Source organism: Sciurus carolinensis, chromosome 5, assembly GCF_902686445.1.
Source record: "Sciurus carolinensis chromosome 5, mSciCar1.2, whole genome shotgun sequence".
NCBI classification, from domain to species: Eukaryota; Metazoa; Chordata; class Mammalia; order Rodentia; family Sciuridae; genus Sciurus; species Sciurus carolinensis.
In genome coordinates, this window is record NC_062217.1 from 153127263 (window position 1) to 153149564 (window position 22302).

The window sequence follows — 22302 nt, forward strand, 5'->3', positions numbered from 1 at the left end:
TCTTTCTTTATATACTACTTCTTTTTGTAAACTGAAAACCTCTCTAAAAAGCTCTCTTTTAAAAAAAATAGAAATTCTTAATTTTGGTAATTAAGGCAATATAAATACAGAAAATTCCAATTGTCAAAAGATGACTTCACCCAGAATATCGTTTTCGGAAGAGTGGGAGTTTAGAGAAAGATGCTCCAAATGCCACTATGGTTAAGCTGATTGGAAGTAAATGGATAAGCCAGAAATGACCATCACTCCCTCTGATCACCTGTTCCAAACATGGGACTTTTGAAACAACACTTTCTAAAGTGCCATGATGATCATTAAACCTGTGATAAAGAAGACTTTAGAAGAAAAGTAAGAGCAAGAGATCGGTGGTGAGGTAGTGGGAGGGTGGTCTGGTTTTTAATGTGCTCCCTCTTCCACCCACCAGTGACATGTTAAGGTCCCTCTCCTATGCCTGTCTCCTCCCCTGACTCACTCCTGATGGGAGAACTTGGCGGTGCCTTGGGGGAAAACGACTCCCACAAATTCCCCTGTTGGGTGAAACACTGCTTTGGAATTCTCACCCGTCTCAAATCCACAGCAGAAAACTGAAACCAAAGCCAGCAGATAAATAGGCCTATTTATTTTCATTTCAGTTACTGGTTTCATTTTTTTTTTTATTACTGTGCGTAAACACGGACTGCAAATAGAAGCACATATGCAGATTTAGTTTTTAATCCCCCAATTCCTGTCTGCTGGCTGCTGTTCCTGAAATTGCTTGGCTGGTAACACTGACTGCCTGAGCTCCCAGGCAGAAGAAAGAGCAGGGTTCTCAGTACAGGGTAGAGAGAGGGGCACTGTGGTGGGGGTCCACCTTTCTGAGTTAGGAAAGCAGACCCTCGTCTTCCCATCTCTGGCACAGATAGATTGAGTCATTGTTTTTGGCAGTACAGTTCTTTTTGTGCCTGGGGCTGTCGACAGAAAGCTGTTTGAATTGGAGGCTGTGTACCATGCCATCTTGGAAATTCTGTATTTTCAGCATTTTAGTCAATGCAAGGAGTAAGAAAAATCATAATTGAGGCTGCCTTTCTATAAATCATGCCACAGATAGTGAACACATCCAAATGTTGGGTCCAATAGAAACTTGTGTCTCTTGCCTGGGGACAGCGGTGGGGGGGCGGTGTTAGAAAATCAGGCATCTCTGTGGTTGCTGAGCAATGCACTGAGGAAGAAATAAAAAATAAAGTCAATTATGAAGTCTAGGTGGGGACAAGATGGTAAGGAGACAAAGAGCAAGAAATTATCAAAACGGGTGTATAATCTAGTTGGAAACAGGAGGCCAAGCTCACATGCAGAGGAATTCCAATCCCCTACCTGTGCAGGCAAGGAGAAAGGAAGGTGCTGGCTTAAAGAGAAGCCAGCCTCCCCTTTCCCAGCCTAATTATTTTGTCTTTATGTTTGATTATGTCATGAAAACATTCATTATTCTTCGTGCAATAAAGTTCCAAAAACCAAAATGGCGGCAGGAAGCACCTGTATCTACATGTGATACATACTGCATATATGATATGCAGTCAAACAAAGCGAAGCTCTTGGTGAGATTAAATTCTGGGGATCCTTCTGATACTCTGTGGGAGAGCTTAATGGTTTTCTTCAAAGGGTTGTGTACACTTTCCTGTTCTTGTGTTGACTAAAATATTAGAAAATTCATTTGACTTTCATCTCTCACTGTTCTTTGGCTGTGAATTGTCAATACTGGAGGGGTGTGGGAATACTTTACAGTCAGATAATGGTAAGAGTTCATCTGTCAGGGTATTGTCTTCAGAAGGAAATCCAGCATCCATCTCCTGGTACCCTCCCACCTCAGAAATGCAAAGATTTCATGAACCAGGGCATGGAATAGTGGCAGGAGAGTGAAGGAGAGAAAGTCAGGACTTTGCCTGATCCTGTCTTTGCTGTTACATATTTGAAGGAATGTGAGTTATGCTCTGTTTGCCAAGAAGGAATTTAAAATCCCAGATGCCCACTCATTTTTCTCCAAAACAGCCATTGGATTGGAGTTTCCACTCCAGACACCATCTAGAGAAGAGGCAGCCACACCATGCTTATGCATGCACACCACCTGACTGCCTACAAGTCTCTGGATGTGGGACTTTCAGACAAAATGTGTAATGAAACAGGGCCTGGATGCCTGGTAAGTAACATTCTTAGCTATTGTAGGGTCAGGAACCCTTGCTTTGTGAGCACAATGACTTTACAGTTTTTATATCTTCTTTGTTTATTTCCCTGTTGGATTCTAGAGTAAGGTCTTTTTGAAAATGCTAGCCTCTAACAGCAGCACAGAGGGGACTAAGGGAGGGGATTGTGTCTCATTTCTCACTTTTGTCTCTGTCAGTGCTGGGACCAGAGAGAAAGGTACAAACAAACTCAGAGGAAAAAGTACCGTGCCTTCAACAGAGAAATTCCTCAAGAGAGCTGTTTTTTCCTTGCTAAAGCTTAGCGGGAGTTGTGATTTGTTTGTGGAGGCGATCCCCCTTGCAGAATGGCTTGGAGCTTTGTTGGCATCTCTCCCCCAGAGTGGCTCTTGGTCATACTCAAAAACAACAGGTATATCTGGAGGCAAGATCTGCAGGTTGGGTGACTCTGGAATGCTGGCCTTAATAGCTGTGGGCTGTCCTGTGAGCAAGGAGAGATTCATGTGGCACTTAATGTTATGTTGACTGTTGGCCTGCCAGGTTAGCTTTTTCCTAAACCTGTTTTCCCAAGGAGATCCTAGGAGCCATTTCATTATCCCCCAAACCACCTGAGCTGAAAACATTTGGCTGTGCATTTCTGAGGCCAGCAAAGTTTCACTTTAGAGAAACTGGAGACTGTGTATAGAATTGGAATTTCGGGACGTTACTCCAGTGTTCTTTCCGTACAAGTTTGAGCACTGCCTAAAATTCTCTGGCTTTAGAACTTGTTTTGACATTTTTTTCTTTTAATAGTCACCTGTTTCTGTATCTGTTTCCTCCAGTAGACCCCAGGCTTCTGCAGGGTGGCTGGTTTTGTTTCTGCCTTATCTTTAGCACTTGGAAGAGCACACAAGATAGAAAAATTTACACATATGGGTTGACTACCTGATACTTCTTTATATTTTTCTCTACATACACACACAGATCTGAAAAAACAAGTTAATTCATGCAACTTGTGACACCCCCACCCTCTCATCCCTTTCCCTGGTAGGAACTTGCAGTGGCAGCACTTCCTGCAGGCTCAGAATCTGGGAGTCATATCCCTGAGTGGTCACTTTCTCTCCAACCCCACTGCAGTACAGCAGGAAATCTCATTACTTTTACTATCAAAATACATCGCCAATGTGTTCAGTTCCTTTGTCCCCTCCATGCCTCCATGGATGGGTCCCAAATCTCAGAACTGTCTGCAGCTCTTCTTTTTCCCTCAAAGCTCACAGCTGTCCTCTTGCTGAGTCTTGGTCTTCCTTCCAGAGTGTTCTGCAGTCCCTCCCTAACTTCCACTAACACATTGGTGCAGGCCAGCCCGACCCTCTTCTCTGGATGAATGTGGCTACTGCTTCTTCAGTCTGGCTGCACACCCCACGGTTCTCCCACTGTTTGCCCTCACAGAGGAAGTGTTGGTCTTTACACCTGCAACCACAGCCTTGCCCTCAAATGCCTCAGAAGAGTCCCACAGTGCATGGAAGGACTCCAAGGGAAAATATGCCTTTTGTATGACCTTGTCCCTAGTCTTCTCTGTAATGTCACTGTCATCTCCTGATGCTTCTCTCTCTGCTCGAGCCACTCTGGCCTTCGGGGTTCCTCAAGTGCACCACACAACACCTTCTTCTGGGCCCTCCCCTGAGCCTCCTGAATGGCTCTTTTTTTCTGATGCTCACATCTCTTGCTCTGTCATTTCACCCAGATTTCTGTTCAGATGTTAGCTCCTCAGAGAGGTCTTTCCTGGCCACCATAATAAAAAGAGTACCATGTAAGCCCTGTCCCCTGGTCCTGCTTTAATATTCTTCTCAGCAGTTCTCTCTGCCTGGTGTTGTGCAGTGGATCTTCATTATTCACGAATTCATATTTCCTAGTTTGCTGACTTGCCAAAATATATCTGTAATCCCAAAAGCAATACTCAGAGTGTTTTGTGGTCATTCACAGACATGCAAAGAGTGGCAAAAAAGTGCGTCACCTGAGGTGCTCAATTCCAACCGAGGTTCAGAGAGGCGACGCTCTGCTTTTTTGGTCTCAGTTCTTATACTATAAGCAAGTATTCTTTTTATGGCCTATTTCATGCCACAGTTTTCGATTTTTTGCACCTTTCCTTGGTGATTTCTGTGTTTAACATGACCCCCAGGCATAGTGCTGAGGGGCCATCTAGTGTTCCCCAGCACAAGAAGGACTTGGTGTGCCTTATGGAAAAAGCATGGTAGGTAGGCTTTCCTGAAGCATGTGTTACATACAGTGCTATTGGCCTTGATTTCAGTGTTAATGAATCAGCAATGTATCTTAATGTGTGTTTTAATAGGAACTCATCTGGAAAAAAAGGTGCTACACTGATTGTTGGGTGAAGCCTAAGCCTCTAAAATCAATGTTTCATTATTACCTAAATCAGTGTTTTATGGTGATTTTATAGAACAGAACTATCACCAGAAACAAAGGTCAACTCCGTGTGTGTGTTTGCTTACTCATGTCTATATAAAAATATATTTGCCTATTACTCATTCCCCTACTACCACGTTAGCTCCAAGAAGCCAGGGATCAGCTGTATTTTCCCAGAATCTTACTCTATTCCCAGCATCTGGAACCAGGCCTTGCTGATGGAAGTGCCCACTAAATTACTGAATGATTAAATGGATAAATAAATAAAATAGAGTTCAGAATGTCTCGTGGAAAAAAATACCAACAAAATAAATTACAGTCTTCCAGGGAATTTCATGTTACTAGGCATCAAGGCAGTACCTTATCCTGCTGTGGCCCTGTGAGGTGGGGACCATCAGCAGCTCCCTACCCACTTGAAAAGATCCAGTCAAGCTCACACTAATTCTGACCCAGAAGCTCCACATACCCATGATGTGGATCTTGGATGGTGTGTCTTTGAGCACATGGGCTGAGAAATCAGACAGCCTAATTTGAGCCCTAGCCACACTTACTCTTTGCAGTGTCAGACTCATTGTATTAGGACAGGTAACTTTGTCTTCTCCAAACCTTTATTTTTTTGTTCCATAAAATTAATTTAATTAGAAATCCTCTTCAGGGTTGTTTTGAGAGTTAAATGAGATAATGAAACTGTGTAATCAAGAGTTGGATACAAAAGTGCTTTTTAGACCTTAGATCTTACATTTATTGTGCTTTGGTTCCTAGAGCAGAGAAACAGGTCCAAGGGATATGAAACCCAGGAGGCATTTAAGCTAAAATCCCTTCATCAGAAGCCCTTATCATGTGTTCAAGATCAGCACCTAAGAGCAGCACCCAGCCAATTTTTTCTGCGAAGGACCAGACACCAAACTATTTTAGATTTTACTGGCTATGTGATTTCTGTCCCAACAACTCAAGTTTAAACAAAATGACTGCGGTTGTTTCCATCAACCTTTGTTTACAAAAACAGCTGGGTTGTAGTTTGCCAACCACTGCTTTAGACCAGTGGTGCTCAATACTGCCTCTACATTAGGATTATCTAGGGAACACAAGAAACACCTGTGCCCAGGTGCTCTATTCCCAGAGTCTCTCATTTTATTTTTTGGGTATGGGGCTCAAGCACCAGGATTGTTTAAAGTTCCAGAAAACCTTAATACAGAGTTGAGTCACTGATTTGGATCATTAAAGCCATAAACAGAAGAACTTCTAAGCTGATGGTGTCTTCTTGCCCCCACCCCATTTTAGAATTCAGGGATCAGCACCATTTGGGGCCTTTATGCAGGGATTGCCAGGCTGTGGTAAGTTCCCTTTGTTTAATGCACAGACCATATCACTTCTGTATCTGGAGGGAAGCTGATTATCTGTGTAATGAATGAGTTGTGCTTCCCGGGCATACCGTCCAGCTGTTGCTCTGCATTTAGCCAAGGCTGTGCTTGTGCTGTCTCACTATGTTCCAGCATTGGCAGGTGGACAGAATGGTTCTGAGCAGAAACAGTCTGTCCCTCTCCTTGCTCAAGGTCCTGGTTTCTCTGGCGGAGCTAGAAGTGGGTTCTGAGAGTCAGAAGATCTTTGACTTAAGGTGAAGTCTCTGACTCTAAAAGGTACTAGAAGAAGCATGAGACAATCCCATCTATAAGGAGCTCCAAATATCCATCTGGTCATCATGGGTGTAGGTGGCTGGAGATAGTGATGTGCTTGGTTATGTCTTTCCAGGTTTACTCAGGAATCTAGAACAGTTTCTCACTCTGCATTCACAGTAGACTCATCTGGAGAGTCATTAAGATAGAGACATCTGGGCTATGGGCCTTACTTATTGAATCAGAGTATCTGGAGTGGGGACTGGAATTGACATTTTTAACCAGGTAGCTAGAAAAATCTAAAATTCGAGAGTTACTATTTTGGAGCAAGCCCTTCACCCCACTTACATTAAAAAAAAAAAAAAACTGAGGAATTTAAAGTCTTCCTCAACATATTACAGATGGGTCAATGATGGAACTAGGACTTGAATCTAGGTCTGTGTATCAGCTAGTTAATGCTGTGTAACCAACTCCCCCAAACTTAGGGACCTTAAAAAATTGCTATCATTCATTATTGTTCAGAGCTCTGTGGGTCAGCTGGATGATTTTCCTGATCTCAGCTGGATTCACTCCTGTGCCTGGATTCTCTTCAGATGGTCTTTTCCCTCCAGCAGGTGACCACTGGTATGCTCTTCTGGTGGTGACAACATTTTGAAGGATTGGGAGTGTCCAAGTGTCCTTAGGGACTACAAAGAGTAGGAACACTGTCTCTTACACTGCATTCTGATGCCAAAACAAGGAACAAAGACTCCTAGATTCATAGGTGAGGAAATAAATTCTAGCTCTCTCTACCAGAGAGGTGCCAAAAATTCCCTTATAGAAGTCATAGACAAAAGGAGGCTGACTCTAAGAAGATAATCCTTTTCATGACACTTGAGTGCCTTTCCAAAAGTCTTTTACAAATGTTTAGGGGGCATCAGAAGTGAATATTGTCTCAGATTCTATTCCTAGGATCATTGCTCTTGGATGAAGAATCAAAAATCATGTATCTGAAGGGACCAAAGAACTCATCAAGTTTAAACCTCATCTGACATTTTAATTTCCTGATAATATCACCTTAATCAAAGTGGGCATCCATCTTCTGCTCAAACCCATCATGTAACTCCCTGGAGATCTTGCTGCGATGTGAAGCGACTCCTTGTAGCCTCAGAGAGTTGTTATCATTAGAACATTATTTCTAACACAAAGCCAATATTGGTTTCTGTCTTGATTTCAGCTTTTGGTCTGCTTCTGCCCTCTGATGCTCTGCTGAAGAAAATCCCATTGTCCACTCACCCCCACCCTCCACACACAAAGCAACCTTTTCTCACATTTGAAAACAGGTGCACACCTATTTCATCATGGGTCAATTTTCCATCCCAAGTTTCTGCAGTGTTTTCCTCTAGGATATAGTTTTGAGCTCACTCACAATTCCTATTGTTCCTTGTAAGTACTTATGTCTCCAGGGCAGTTCAGTGTTTTGGAATGAGCACTAATTTTGGACTCAGATGCTCTGGAATTTGCTTAGGAATCTTAAGCTTTGATGCCCTCCTTCAGGAAGTATGAACAGAAATCATCATTAAAGTTTATTTTGTGGTTGATTAAACCAGACAACATATCCAGGAAGGTCTGTCAGGAGCAAACCCTCCATACGTGTTAATTTCTTTCCTTTCTTCTTCCTCTGAAAGAATGACTTTGAGGTATACATTATTTTTCCATTAACATTATGAGTTTGAAAGAATGCTTAGGTTTTCCGACCTACTCTTAATACTAAAATCATGAACATATACCTATTTTCAGATTTCATGTGGAAATATGATTCCAAGGGTGTTTCCTATGGCAGGAATAGTGAAGTCTTCATTTCTTAATTGAAGGCAGCTATTATTGTTTTAATAGGTAGAAAGTAATTTAAATAAATTAAATCATTTAAAACTAAGGGAAATACATTCTTCTCATTTCTTTTAGGGTCAGACCTTTCTGAGGGAAAGACAAACCTGAACTTGGAAAAGAGTTAAGGGCAAATTGGACATAGCGACAAGGCCAAGAAGGTGGGGACGGAGTGGCTGCTGACAATAGGATGTGATGTGAAGTCATCACAGGTGAAGGGTGGGGGTCATGTGGATCGGAACAAATGAAGTCAGCTCCCACAGGAACCTGGGTTTTGTTTCAAGGGTAAAGCTCAATGTGAGACATTTCTGAATCATAGTGTAGGAAAATGAATAGACTCTGATTGCAAAGGAAAATGGTCAAGGAAATAGAACTGTGGGGACAAAAAGAATGGATTTTAGTAAATACTATGCAAATTGTCAGATTGTCTTATGTTACTCTTAGCTCAGAAAATACTCTCCAGTATAAAAGGAGAATAAAATGAATCATGAAAATGATTTGTAAATAAAGGTGCTAGGAAAAACTCAAGGTATAGTGTCATTCATGCACAGCATACCCAAATGAACCATTATTCCTGTGAGGTTATATTAACTTGTTTTTCTTTTTAAATCAAGCAGTTAGCAAAAACTACAGCATAGTTTCATAAAAAGAGCATTGAATTGGAGTTGAGGCCCCTGGACTTGAATTCCAGCTTCACCTTTAACTAGCTGTGTGATACAAGCAATTCACTTAGGTTCTCTGAGCCTCAGGGTCTGTGTGTGTGTGTGAAAAGAACTGTCGAGATGATCCCCAGGGATACTTTCAGCTAGGAAAACATGATTCCCTGATCCTATGTGGTTGGGCAGCCCAGGGATGGTTTGTGCTGGCAATTCAGGATTTCAGATGGGGTTCCTCTCTTCCAGGACCTTCTATATGATTGACAAGACAACCTCAAGTTTGAATGCATAATTGAATGAATCAAACAAAAACACTGAGAGAGCTATAAGAGAAACCTGTTAGTAGTTGACTGTATGCTATTGCTAAATATGTGAAAAGAGAGATACCATGCATGGGATATTCTTTTTCTTTCCCATCGGTTTCTTATACTAATGAGTTTTATGAGTTTCCCTTTAAACATAATTCCAAATTTTTGGTTTTATAATCTTGCCTCTTTGGGTCAAGTGTGGCCAAGGCTGACTTCAAGGAAAGGAGAGAATTAGAGCTGATGTTGAAAGAAAAATAGAATTTAGACAAATTGGGGAAGGCAACAGAGGCCTTTCACTTGGAGGGAATAGTACTTTAAAAGACCTGAAAAGGGCTAGTCATGAGTTCATTCACAAATATTCATTGATCATGTGCTTTCTTGTATCTGACACTATGATAACCCCTTAAAACTATTAAAGAAAGGAAGCTAGACATTGATCATGTAACTATACCTGTATTCTCATACTTCGATGACTATTAGGAAATAAAAGAAAGAGAGCCCCAAAAGGAAGTGAGATTGGACTTGGTGTTTCCCTTAGGATGTGCTACTTCTGCTGATGCGTGAAGTATGAGTAGGATCTAAGTACATGGAGGGAAGTTGGAGACGCGTGGAGTAGAAGAAGAGTGTTCTGGGTAGTGAGGAGAAGTATGTGTAATGACCCTGAGACCAGAGAGTCCATGGCATGTTTGAAAAACCAAAAGGGAGCCAAGGTGAATGGAACTGGAAAATAAGGGAAAGAGGAGAATCCTAAGGGAGAAGGCAGGTGGAAAATGAACTTGATGTTACCCATTTGACAAAATGTAGACATCAATGTTAGTATGAGCCAGCTTCTGCCTGCTCTTTTGGAGAAAGCCATCTAGGCCAGAGGGTGGACTTTGGGGTTATGGGGCAAGCCTCACCTGAGTTTCATGTCCTTAAATGGGCCTTTAGAGGCACAAGCATCTCTCCCAGGGAGTAGGACACTATGTTGGGAAATAGAGGTTTGATTAGCCAAAGGTACATGTAGTGTATGGAATTGGAGGCATAGTTAGAACTGGAGGTCTGAAGGGTCATACAGAGCCATGACAAACATATATCAGCTGTCACCTTCTACTTGAATTGCTTTCTTGAAAGTGTGGCACCATCCAAGACTGCATGTTTCCCTTTCCTTTGTTCATTATATTTAAGGAGCATTAAATGAAAAATCTGACTTTGGATTGTCTCCTCATATCAACTCTAGGATTCCAATGGTCATAGGCATCGGCATCAAGGAATGACCCCCAGCCCCCCTTGAGTCACCCAGCACAAAAAACACTTGAGACAATTAAATGTTGATCCCAACAGTTGTATCTAGCCCCTAATTATATACCAGATGTTCTTTGCCCCTCTTCCTCAAACTAGGGCTTCCACAGGCACTTGTATGGGTTGAAATTGGAGCATGATAGATGCAGAGTATTTTTCTGGAGAGTCCACTTCACTGAAAGGTTTTGGAAGAAGTGCATCATTTATTTTAGAGAAGACTACAACATATTCATGGAATTTTAAGATGAGAATTAAACAGATTAAAATACCTGCCCTCATATCAAACTTCTTAAGGTCAAATCTCCAGATTCCTAGAGGGATGTTTGATTCCCTTTGCCCATTGCACATGCTTTGATGGAAAACTTTGGGAGGCAGCGGATCTTAAACTGTTTTCTGATTTTTCTTTTTTGGAGACCATTTATAAGATACACAATTTTTGCACCAACCTCATAATGACTTTCATGAATTTACTGTTAAAAGTAGGATTTGGGTGAAGTTTTTTCTTTTTATTTTTTGGTGTTGCAACTTTTCTCTTTTAGGTTTCAAGGGGAGGTGTTTTGAAATTTCACAAACAAATATGTATCTGTGTATATTGTTCTGCTTTTACAACCTTCACTCTTAGAGCCTGTCTTTAAGGTTTTGTTTTATCCTTACAGCTACCTTTTTGTGGGGGTGTCTCTGTCCCTTCCTCTTGAATCCTTGAGCTTTCCTTGTTTGGCCTCCTTTCCAACTCCGCTTTATCCTCTTTTCATTTGCGGCAGTTAGACCAAACAGCAGTGATCTGGGGCCAAGAGAAGTGCTCTCTTGTAGGGGGATGAGATAATGTTTTCTGTATTTCCAACATCTTTCCTAACGACCCTAATTTTTCATCTTAGCTATCTACACTTGGGGTGGAACTTATTCTTCAGGCCAACTCCTACTCATCCATTCGACTCAGCTCATGGATCCTTCCCAAGCCACAGAACTGGCCACTCCTTCCTGTGGACTGTCTGCCCTCCTACTCAGCCTCCATCAGCGCAGACCTCATGTGTTGTGCTTACCACTTGACCTCTCTCTCTTCCTAGGGAGGTTTTGAGTGTCTGGCAATCAGGGAAGATCATGCTATACTTCTTTATTATCACACACAGCACTGAGCCTAGCACATGCTAGGTGTTCATTTAATACTGTATTAAAGAATGAATGAAGCTATTTCAGTTCATTGACTATAGGGAGTAATTTACAATTCCAAGATTCTTTTATTCACTTGGTCAAGGAACAAGTCTAAAGCCAGAGATCAAAAGAACATAATATAAGGGGTCGAATTTGATAATACAGGGTCTTTAGAATTGGAATGGAAGTGACTTCAAGGTATGGTTTCCAGATAAAATACAGGATGCCCAGTTAAACTTGAATTTCAAATAAAAAATAGTATTTGTATATACTTAATATTGCATGAGACATACAAAAAGTTTTTAATTTTTTTTTCCTGAAGTACAAATTACTTGGGAATTATGTATTTATTTGCTAAATCTAGCAATGCTGTTTCAATGTCAAATAACCACTCTCTTCTTGAGGCAGGAGTACATCTACACTGAAGCGCAAGACGTGAGTCCTGGTTCTTATAGAGCATCTGGTGATCTGCATCAGGACATACCTTATTTCACCTGAAGTATGTTTTGAATTTGTTACCAAAATGAAAAATACAGAGATTTCACAGAAATATCTGAATTGTCAGGTTTCCTTGGAAAGTCATGAAACCTGATGACACTGGATCAGCTCTCCTCTATTTTTGGAACAACTGAGGCCCCTTTTAGGTGGAGCTTGAGCTCTCCAGGTCCCCTCCTCCTCCCCATCCCTGTGGTGAAATGCCACCTGCCAAGCAAGGTCACATTTTCACTCTGCTTCCTTGGAGCTGAGAGGAAAGTAAAACATTTTTTTGAAGTTTTGTCTCTGTCAACAACAGGAAAACAAAAGACACCTAGAGAATCAAGTGTTTTGAGAAAAATGGGGGGAAATCTTCCTCTTGAGTTAGAATTTATCTCCCTGTATTAAGTGCCAGCAAAACAAGCCTCTGTCTAAAGAATACAGATGATGTTACTCTTCTTACACTTTCCTCAGGTTTTCATACCATGGTCTTGGGGGCCAAGAGTTTGAACTCTTGATCGTCACTAGAATGTAACCTTCTCAAAGGCAGAAACTTTGTGTTTCTGTTCACTGATGGATCCTAAGTCCATAGACCAGCACTTGGTTCTTATATATATATATATATATATATATATATATATATATATATATATATATATATATACTGAGATTCATTTAGTTTATTCACTTCACAGAAATATCCTGTAATGAAAACAGATTTAGACATTAAAAGATTCATGATATCATTATTTTCAGTGGAGAAAAACTTTAAAACATCCACATATCCTATACTACTTAAAAATTGAGAAGTAAAATTATGTTTATAACCATACCAGTAGACATGAAGAATCTCTCTTTTTTCATTGGTTCTTTTGGTTATACATGACAGTAGAATCCATTTTGATTAAATTATACAAGCACAAAATATATCTTATTCTAATTAGGATCCCATGCTTGTTGGGTATACCAGATGGTGGGATTAGATAGTAATAGGAAAGGCAGGGGAATAAATCTGACATATTATTCCTATGTACATATATGAAAGCACTTGGTTCTTGATGGGCACATGATCAGTATTTGTTAAATCACAGTGAATGATATAAGCCATTAGAGAGAGAGGAGAGAGAGAGTCTATGCTAGAAATCTTCAAGAAAATTTCCCCTCCATGAGGACTTGCTTGAATACTTATCCCTCATTTGACTCTTAGCTTTAATCCAGCGTGTGTCTTTATGTGCACAGGTCTTTCTTTCCAACTAAATCATGGGTCCTTCTTTTGTTTCTTTCTTCTTTTGTTAATCTCAGGACTCTCCTGCATAGCTTATGGCAGCACCTGTATTGTTTAGCTTTTGCTGTGTAACAAGTCAACTTAAAACTTAGTGGATTACTACGGGTAAACGGCAGAAAGATCAATAAGAAGGGAGTGGACGGTGGGGAAAGGGAGGGGAAGGAGAGGTACTAAGGACTGAATTAGAACCAGATCTATTCTATGCTTTTATAATTATGTCAAAATGGATTCTACTATCATGTATAACTAAGAAAACCAATTAAAAAAAAACACAGTGAATGGAAAAAGAAAAAAGAAAAAAAATGCTGCTGTCTGAAAAAGAGTGGCAGAGCTAGGTGAACAGTGTGTCTTTAAAATCAACGACTTTATGGTGTAACTGTCTTGGATCCCCCAAGGTTCAAGGAAGCCGAGGGAGGAAGCTCTTGTCTGTGTCTTCAGAACCTTGGGTGGTGGTGGGTGGATTTGTCCTCCCCAGTAGTGAAGAAAGGGATTCTTTAGCAAATGCCTGAGGAAGGAAATGGCAGCTTGTGTTGAAAAGGACTCTTCTGCAGTGTGACCCCGGTTTCTCTTCCCTCTCCTGCAAGCACGGCCATAATATGTGGGCTCCTCCCTGCCTCTTTGTTTTGATGGCCTCTTTGATTTGCAGCACTGGAGTTGAAACTTAGGGCCTTGCATGTGCCAGGGAAGCGCTCTACCCCTGAGCTCCACCCCCAGCCAGCATGGTTTTATTTGAAGGCAACAACCATCATGTGCATAATTCAGCAGAATGCTACCTGGGAACCCATAGATTTTGTAGAAAAACTCGGGCAGTTAGCCACCAAGTTTGAGCTTTCCTACGGGGGAGAGCCTTTATAGAAATGTGTTCCCACTCCTTCCTTTCTAAGAGGGAGATAGTGTGACTCAAGGGACCTTAACTTTTGGTAAATGAATGAGCACTGAAAGATCCCCTAAAATGTTAAGATACCGGCCCAGTGTATATTCTGTTGCCTCTTCTGACTGTGTCTTGTTATCTCTATAAGATTATTATGCATTTCTGTTTCTTAGACAGTATCTTTGGGGGTGGGGTATATAGGACAGAGAAATACAGGATTTGAGTGGGACCTCTGGCCTTACAACTCGATACCTAGGTAGAGACAGGGAAGCAACAGAGGAACGCAGCAAGATCTGTCATCATCAGCTCGCTCCTGCTGCCTACTCCCTGTGGTGGGTATGGTATGCCTGTGGTTTCCTGGGGCTGGTGTAACAAAGTGCCGCATACCAGCTAATGAACAGAAAGTTATTGTCTCACAGTTCTGGAGGCTGGAATGCTAAAACCAAGATGCTGGGAGAGCCAGGCTTCCTCTGAAACTCAGGGAGGATTCCTTCCTTGCCTCCCCCTAGCATCCGGTGGGTTGACATCAGTCTGACACATCCCTTGGTATGCAGGTGAATCTCTAATCCTGTCTTCATACAACCTTCTTCCTGTGTGTCTTCACCTTGTCTTTCTTCTGTGGCTGCCTGTCCCCTTATAAAGACAGCAATCATATGGAATAAGGCCTATCCTAATGACCTCATCTTAGTCTGATTATATTTGCAAAGACCCTATTTCTCAATTATCTCTATAAGGTCACATTTGAAGATACAGGGAGTTTGGAATTCAGTATGGCTTGTTGGGAGGATGCACATTGACTTCATAGCAGAACCCGATGCTCCTAATGACCTTATATTATTTTTTTGTACTTAAACTTTCCGGGTACAACCTGTTGTTCTTTCTGTGGACTATGCCATTGATTAAATTGCCTCTTTAGTTCATCAGCTATCAAAGGCTTTTCCCCTGGCAGGCTGATGTAATTAGGGAACTAATAACCAAATCAATAAGGAAAAGAGCAGGTTCTTTCATATTTTCCAGCTGTTCTGATGATTCATTTAGAATTCTCCTTGTGTGTGTTGCTGCTGCATATGAGCTTGTTAAGGATATGGGGCTGCGATCTGGTTTGTTCTCTGGTAAGGTTCAGGGATGTCTTTGCAGGGAGGGGGCATCACGAGGTGGGATATGAAGCAGAATGTGGCCTCATATATAGAGCTTTGTATAAACAAGGGGCACTTTTAAAGATGCTTATTGTTTGGAAGGCACATTTTAATTTAATGTTGCATGAGATATATTGGGTTGAAACTATGAAGGGCTATCTAAACAGCACATGCACCCCCCCAGTACCTGTCCCAGGAAGGGTTCACCAGTGTTCACACATGGTGGTTTCTATGAAATACTGTTCCATGGAAAATCTCATTTTGCTTTGTTTGATTCTAGTTACCTCATCACAAGTTTGAACTTTTAATTCTTGGCCTTTAAATATTTTAAATTTTTAATTAGTGCATTAAAATTATACATAAAATGGAATGGATACAGTCAAGCATGAACATGGCATAATTTTGTCAATTGTGTTTCTAAGTTCCTTCCCTTTTCCACCTTTTAAGAGGCAGCTTGAGAGAAAATATAGTAACATATACATTATAATCAGAAACTTACTAAAATAAGCATGTAAGTACAGTGAAATATAAGTTTACGTTATTGTCAAATTATAATACATATTCCCTATAAAAATCTGAATATGATGGAAATCTTTTAAAAATTTATAAATTACTTATAATCTTATGATTCAGAGATAACAATTGCTAATATTTAGACGTAGTTCCTTCTTTGTAAGAAAGTTTTATGATATCTAAGTAAAATTGATGCCAATAGATATGTTTGTAATTTAAATGAACAGTATATCATGAGCATCTTCATACTATTAAATAATCTTCTAAATCTTACTATTGAATGTTCACTGTGTTTCATTTTCATCTGAATGTTCAAATTTTAATATTTTAGTTACAAAAGTAATACATATACATAATAATTTAAAACATTCTAGATAAGCAGAAGAAGGAAGCACTAATTTTCCACAGTTTTTCAATTACAGTCATAAATCATATTAATATCATGGAACAAAATGCATTATTGGGTAAATGTATACATTTGAATCTTCCACTGACCTGGCATTTTTAGCTTTTGTAACCCTAGCATTTAGTTCAGTGCCTAGAGCATGGTGGTTGTTTGACTTTTGGTAAATGAATGAATGCATGAATGAGTGAATGAATGTTTAAATAAAGGGGAAGAACAAATATATGAGTTAAGAGACCGCAAAATCTAACTTGTGGTAGAATAAAAATACATTTCAGACTCAGCAACTTGCTGTAGATTGAGAGACAAGGTAGCTAACCCAAGGCCCTTAATGAATTGCAGCTTGCTCTTTCTGTTCATCTGAATCAGCCTCTAGGCAGAGAATTCAATTTAATTTTTTCCCCATCAGTCAAACTGAAGAGCTGAAAAAGCAAAACCAAAGACAAGGGAGGCAGGAGGTGGAACAGGCTTAGATGAGGAGATCAGCACCATCCTTTCTGTGTTGGGAAGAGCATACCATGAGAGGATCCATGCTTCTCCTAGGGGTGGACCCTGGAAGTACTCTTCATGGCGGAAGGACTGATTGCGTTCCTGGAGGACAGAGACTACAACAGTGTTTTGTGAACCTCATGGTCTGGGCCTGTTTGAAGCAGAAGGAGATGTAATCATGTTGGGTTTTTTTGAAGGAATTTGGGGGACTCCATTTGCTAGATTTGAAATCAGGGTTGACAGAATGATCTTTGGGTTATAGACATTTTCAAAGTCTCTACTACATCAAATTGGGAAACGTATACCTTGTGTCTGAGCATCTGTCTCTCAGACACCTGCCATGGGAAGGAGAGGGAGCCATTTCTTACCATTCTGTGTGAATAACTCAGTCCTTGCAATTAAATGTATGAATGTATTCTTCCTAGTGGGATGACAGGGTCCTTGCAAAGTCTCTCTTTCCTCCCCCTCGCCAGTGTAAATATACAGAGAGAAACATTCACAAATAGATAGATAAGTGAATAGATGGAAAGAGATGGGCAGGCGGTCAGTCTCTTCCTCCTTTTGGCCAGCAATAGTCATTCTATCCCTACTTCCTCCTAGGAGTCTCCCATCAACCAAACTCAAGATATTGGCCCTATTGGCATCTTTGTTCTTACTGTGTTTTCTACCCAGTAACTCTCCATACACCTTCTCTCCTATCCGCACCACCTATCTCTAAAGGGCCGTGCCCAAGACATTTCTCAAGAAACCTCATTGTTCTATTTTTATTCCTGTCAGTCTTTCCAGTTGATAACTTTCAGAATTTCAGCCTTTACCATGTTGCCTCCCGTTGATGTGGCTTACCTGTATATATATCTGAAGGTCAGGGAAAGGTTACACTTGTCTCTTTCTAAAGAACTGGATATGAAGCACAGAAAGACAAAGCAAATATGACTCACTTATATATGAAATCTAGAAAAAGTGAACCTCATAGAAGTTAAGAGTAGATGATTACTATTGTTTGGGGTTGGAAGAATGGGGAAAGGGGAGATGTTAATCATACAGTACAATATTTTAGGTATACAGGAAGAATAAACCCTGTGATCTATTTCACAGAATGGTTAACTATAATAAATTCATTGTATATTTCAAAATTTCTTAAAGAGTAGATAAATATTTCAGCACACACAAAATGATAAGTATGTGAAATGATGGATTTATTAACAAACATGATCTAATCATTCAACAAGGTAAGCATATGTAAAAACATCACCTTATACTTCATAAATATATAGTATACAGTTATTATTTTTCAATTAGAAATAATTAAAAGTGGTCATGTGTGGTATGTAACTTAGTGGGTTTAAAGACATTATTGCTTTATTTACTAAGTTGGGAAATAAAGGGACTTAGAAGCAAATGGGGATTAGTTTTGCCTGCTTTCCTCATGTACAGAGTTGAATACACATAGAAATTAGTTTTATTTATAAAAGTGAGAGCTACTGGGAATGTTATTTCAGGACTATAATTTATCTGGCCCTCTTTCTATAAACTTGAGCACCATTTATTTCTGGTTTCATTTATTTCATAACCTATAAAAATTTGTAGAAAAGAAACATATACATGGTAGAATTATCGTGATATGCTAGCACCCATTCCATAGATGGAGACTTGAACCAAGCATCAGAAAACTTAAATCCTAGTTCCTTTGGTCAAAACTTAACTCCTCCAAAATTGAGTTTCATGAAATAGGAAGTTGGTGTGCTCACCTGTTATGTGCCAACCACTTATACACAAAAGTGAATTAGGGATGATCCCTGCCCCTCCATGACTCATAGCTTAGCAGGATGAGAGGTGTGGCAACCAGGAATAGCTTGAGGTGGACAGTAAATATAGTGGTGGCCCCACAAATGGACTGATCAACTCTGCCTAGGAAGATTAGACGGTGCTTAAGAGCAGGTGTCTAAGTTAGTAATGGCCACCCTGCTTTCCTTTCTGAATTATTGTAAGACTCAAATGTATATACGTGAATGAGCAACAAGTCAGAATTATTATTTCTATTATTATTATTACTATTATTCCATTGTAGTCAGATTCAGATATTATACTTCAGTTCACTTATATAAATGAAAGAAAACCCTTATTAGTCTCACAAGTTCTTGTCCTAGGGTGAGAGTCTACCTCCTTAAAATAAGTGAACATGGAATCAGACTCCATCAGTCATCCAGAAGGTTATCTGTTATGTTCCCAAAGTCCTAGGGATCACCTGGAATTTTTTCTCATCCCATGAGTTGCTCTCCATTATGACCTATTTGTTTTAATTGCTGATTTATGCAACAAGTATTAAATGAACTCTTTATATGTATTCAAGGAATATAGACACAACTAAGTAACAGACAAATCTGAAAGACATACATACCCATATATCACCTCATGTTGAGTGCTCAGTAGAAACAAAAGGTGAGAAAGAAGAGAGATGAGTGGGCTTAAGTGGTTAGAAAACACTTTTTGTGAAGCAGGCCATATTAGTGCTGGCCTGCATGGGTGGGTAAACTTTATGAAAACGTAAGGTGGCCTTCCTTTCTGTCTTGCAAAGCTGTGGGAGTGTGAAGGAGCCTGAATCTCTGGTGGCATGGAGGCATTCCATTTTGTAGCATCCCTATCAAAGCAGGAAGAGAAAACAGTGAAAGAGCACAACATTTTGCATCTCATATTGGCTCAGATATTAGCTAATGAACATTTTTATACATATGTTCTGCTTTTCCTAGGAGTATAGAATCTGACCTTTCTTTATCTTCATGTCCCTCAGAGTATCTCATGTGTAGGAGTTATTCAGTAAATCGCTTTTAAGTAAACATAGCTGGATTGTTTTAAGTGTAACTAGAGACTACATGGAGTTCAAAGGAAAAAGAAGACATAATTTTACTAAGGGAATTATCCCAAAAACAGGCAGTGCTGGCCATTGGAAGTGGATTTATACTCATCTCAGAAACACTAGTTGATCTGGCCTCTGCTTTGCCAAGACAGCCAAGCATGACTGTTTTTAGTTGGTCGTATTATGGGTTTTTAGTTGGGTGCAGTGGATGCCTGCTTGGGTGTGTTAGCACTTCGGTGTTAGGGTGGTTCGGAGAGGATGTCTGTGTTCATGTTCAAGTCATGATGCTCAAGACTTACCTTCTCCTTGATTGTTTTGCAGCTCTACAGCTCCATGGACTTTGGAAGACGGTGGCAGCTCATGCATGAACGCATCACACCCAACAGGTTTTATTGGTAAGCCCCTTCCCCACACGTGTGTTCTGGTGCTTTGTTACTCAAAGAGGAGTTCATGAATCAGCAGCAACAGTGTCACCTGGGAACCAGTTGGAAGTGTAGAATCACAGGCTCTGTTGAGATTTGTGGAACTGAAATTGGCATTGAATATGATCCCTTGATGATTCTTGTCCATGTGAAAGTTTGAGTCTTCTCCTTTCATTGGAGTTCTTGTGGTCAAATAAATTGAGGTCATGATTCTCCAAGTCTACATTCCTGGAGACTCACAATTCATATTAGGACATGGAGGACACTGGAGGAGCAGAGGGAAGAAGCCCGCCAGACCTGGCATCGCTGATTCCCGAATTCACTGCATACAAGCCTGCCCTCATGTTGCACCTGACGATCCCTCAGAACTGCCTCTGTGGTGTAGAGTTTGAAAGCACATTTTTATAAGAGTCCATCCTTATTTCAAGTGGAAAATTAGCCCTTCCTCCTAATCAGAAAGTGTTTTCATAAAATGGTGCACTAATTCATAGGTGCCTACTGTTTGTACCTTGGCTGTAATGAGTTCACCATAAATTTGCCTCGTGCACTTCCTTGCCCTCCTGTGAACATACTTCTCACCTGTATCTTGCTTTCATTTCAGCAGAGGTGATAGAAAAAAAGGAACAGAGAAAGGAATAGGAGAATCACAGACCAAAGTAGCTACTACACTTATTGTTTGCTTAATTAAGAACCCAAACTAAAATTTAAAGTATCGGAAAGTAACACCTAATGCTGCATTTTTTCATACAGTTTTTCAGTTTATTTCAATTCCCTTTAAAAATATCATGTGACAGTTATTCATGCCTCATACAACATAGGACTGTTATGTGTGTGTGTTAGGGGAAAATGGTGACAAGTATCTTCTACATATATACATTTGCTCCCAAGTCTTTGGAAGCAATGGTTGCACCTGGTCCCCTCTGCCTCCACAGAACTCTGTCCATGATTATAAATGATGATTGCCTTTGCATACTGCAAAAATCAACTGTTTTGTGGTACACAGTGCAGAGTGACTGGAAAGGAAGGAGGAACTGGGAGTGTTGCTCTCCACTCAACACCTGGTCTAGCCCCAGTATTTTTGTCCCTGTAGACCAACTCTTATCTCATCTATAACTCTTATTATAGCTATTATTAGATCTGTGTTTGGAACTCCAGATTTTTCAATAGACTAAGGCAGAAAAAGGAAATATATTTGTTTCTCTCGTATTCCAGATAACTAACTATAGTCTTTGCTCAGCTTAGGTGGACCAATTTCTCACTGTGCCATTCTCAGTGTGCTCAAAAGTCCCTCCAAATAGAGGAGAAAGCCTTCTGCTGTTTCTGGAACAAACTCTTCTGATGAGGAGGCAGTCAGCCAACTAGGGAGTCAAGCTGATGGAGAAGGAAAGCACAGTAGACTGCATGAGCCTTGTCATCATTTCTGAAGGAAATTAAATTAAGTGGATGAAGGGCTGCATTTTCCTATCTTTTGCAAAGAACAAGATGAGAATGCTCCAGCTGCTTCCCCCCCACAACCCACTTCCTTTGTGTAGAAGGAAGAATAAATCCCTGGGTCCTGATAATTGTATTTCATCTTTCCTCCACTCTGTGATTCTTTCATATATGCCCCATGGGGAAATATAAAAGTTAGTGCCTGTGCCGGCTAGCTAAGGGGTAGCTGAACATCCTGTTTTGTAATTATCACTTCTCTGTTTCTGATGTATAATTGCCGAGATTATTCTTTTAGCTTATTTTATGCAATCTGGTTTTTTCCAAAGACAGAATCCAAGGTTGTCTAAAGTTCTAAACCATTTATACAGAAGAGACATAGTATGCACTTGTGTTTCCTATCTCCTTAAAAAAAGACAAAATGTGTATCTCTCTGCGGGTAGAGCAAAGTTTGACTTCAGTGAAACTTATATAACCTGTGTTTCCCTCATTCATGTAATGGGAACAATGCTTTTCCCTCCGTTATGTAAGGTTTTTGAAAGGACCAGATGTGATCAAGTAAACACTTGGCAATTGCACTTCTCTACTTCAGTCTTACGATCCATAAATTATAAGTCTTTAAGTACTCTGTACTTAAGAACTAGAAGTACTCTAAGTATGATGTTGATTAGCAATCCTTAAAAACATATCTCATAAATGATTCTTTTGCTAGGGCATGGATGTGATCCCATGCCTGGTTGGACCGTGTGACTATGGACACTGATAACTTCTGAATGGGTCTAATTTATTGTCAAGAATTCACACCTCGCCCTAACATTATCCTTCCTTACTGTTCATTAAGTTATAATTCTTATCAAGTGGTAAAAACAAAACCACAAAAAGTTTCCAAACTACTCTTTCAGAGTCATGGTGCAAAATAAGGGGTGGTGTTGAGGTTGCTGGGGGAATGTAGTTGAGTGGACAGCAAACATTGAAATGGG

The 22302-nt window shown here is 40.2% G+C and overlaps 1 protein-coding gene across 1 annotated transcript in view; it reads left to right on the top strand.

Moving 5' to 3' along the window:
* Sorcs3 (sortilin related VPS10 domain containing receptor 3) overlaps positions 1-22302 on the top strand; it is a 584659-nt gene that overhangs the window by 359144 nt on the left and 203213 nt on the right. The window contains exon 5 of the mRNA XM_047552984.1: positions 19794-19867. Coding sequence (XP_047408940.1) covers positions 19794-19867 — 74 coding nt within the window. The remainder of the gene's footprint in view (positions 1-19793; positions 19868-22302) is intronic.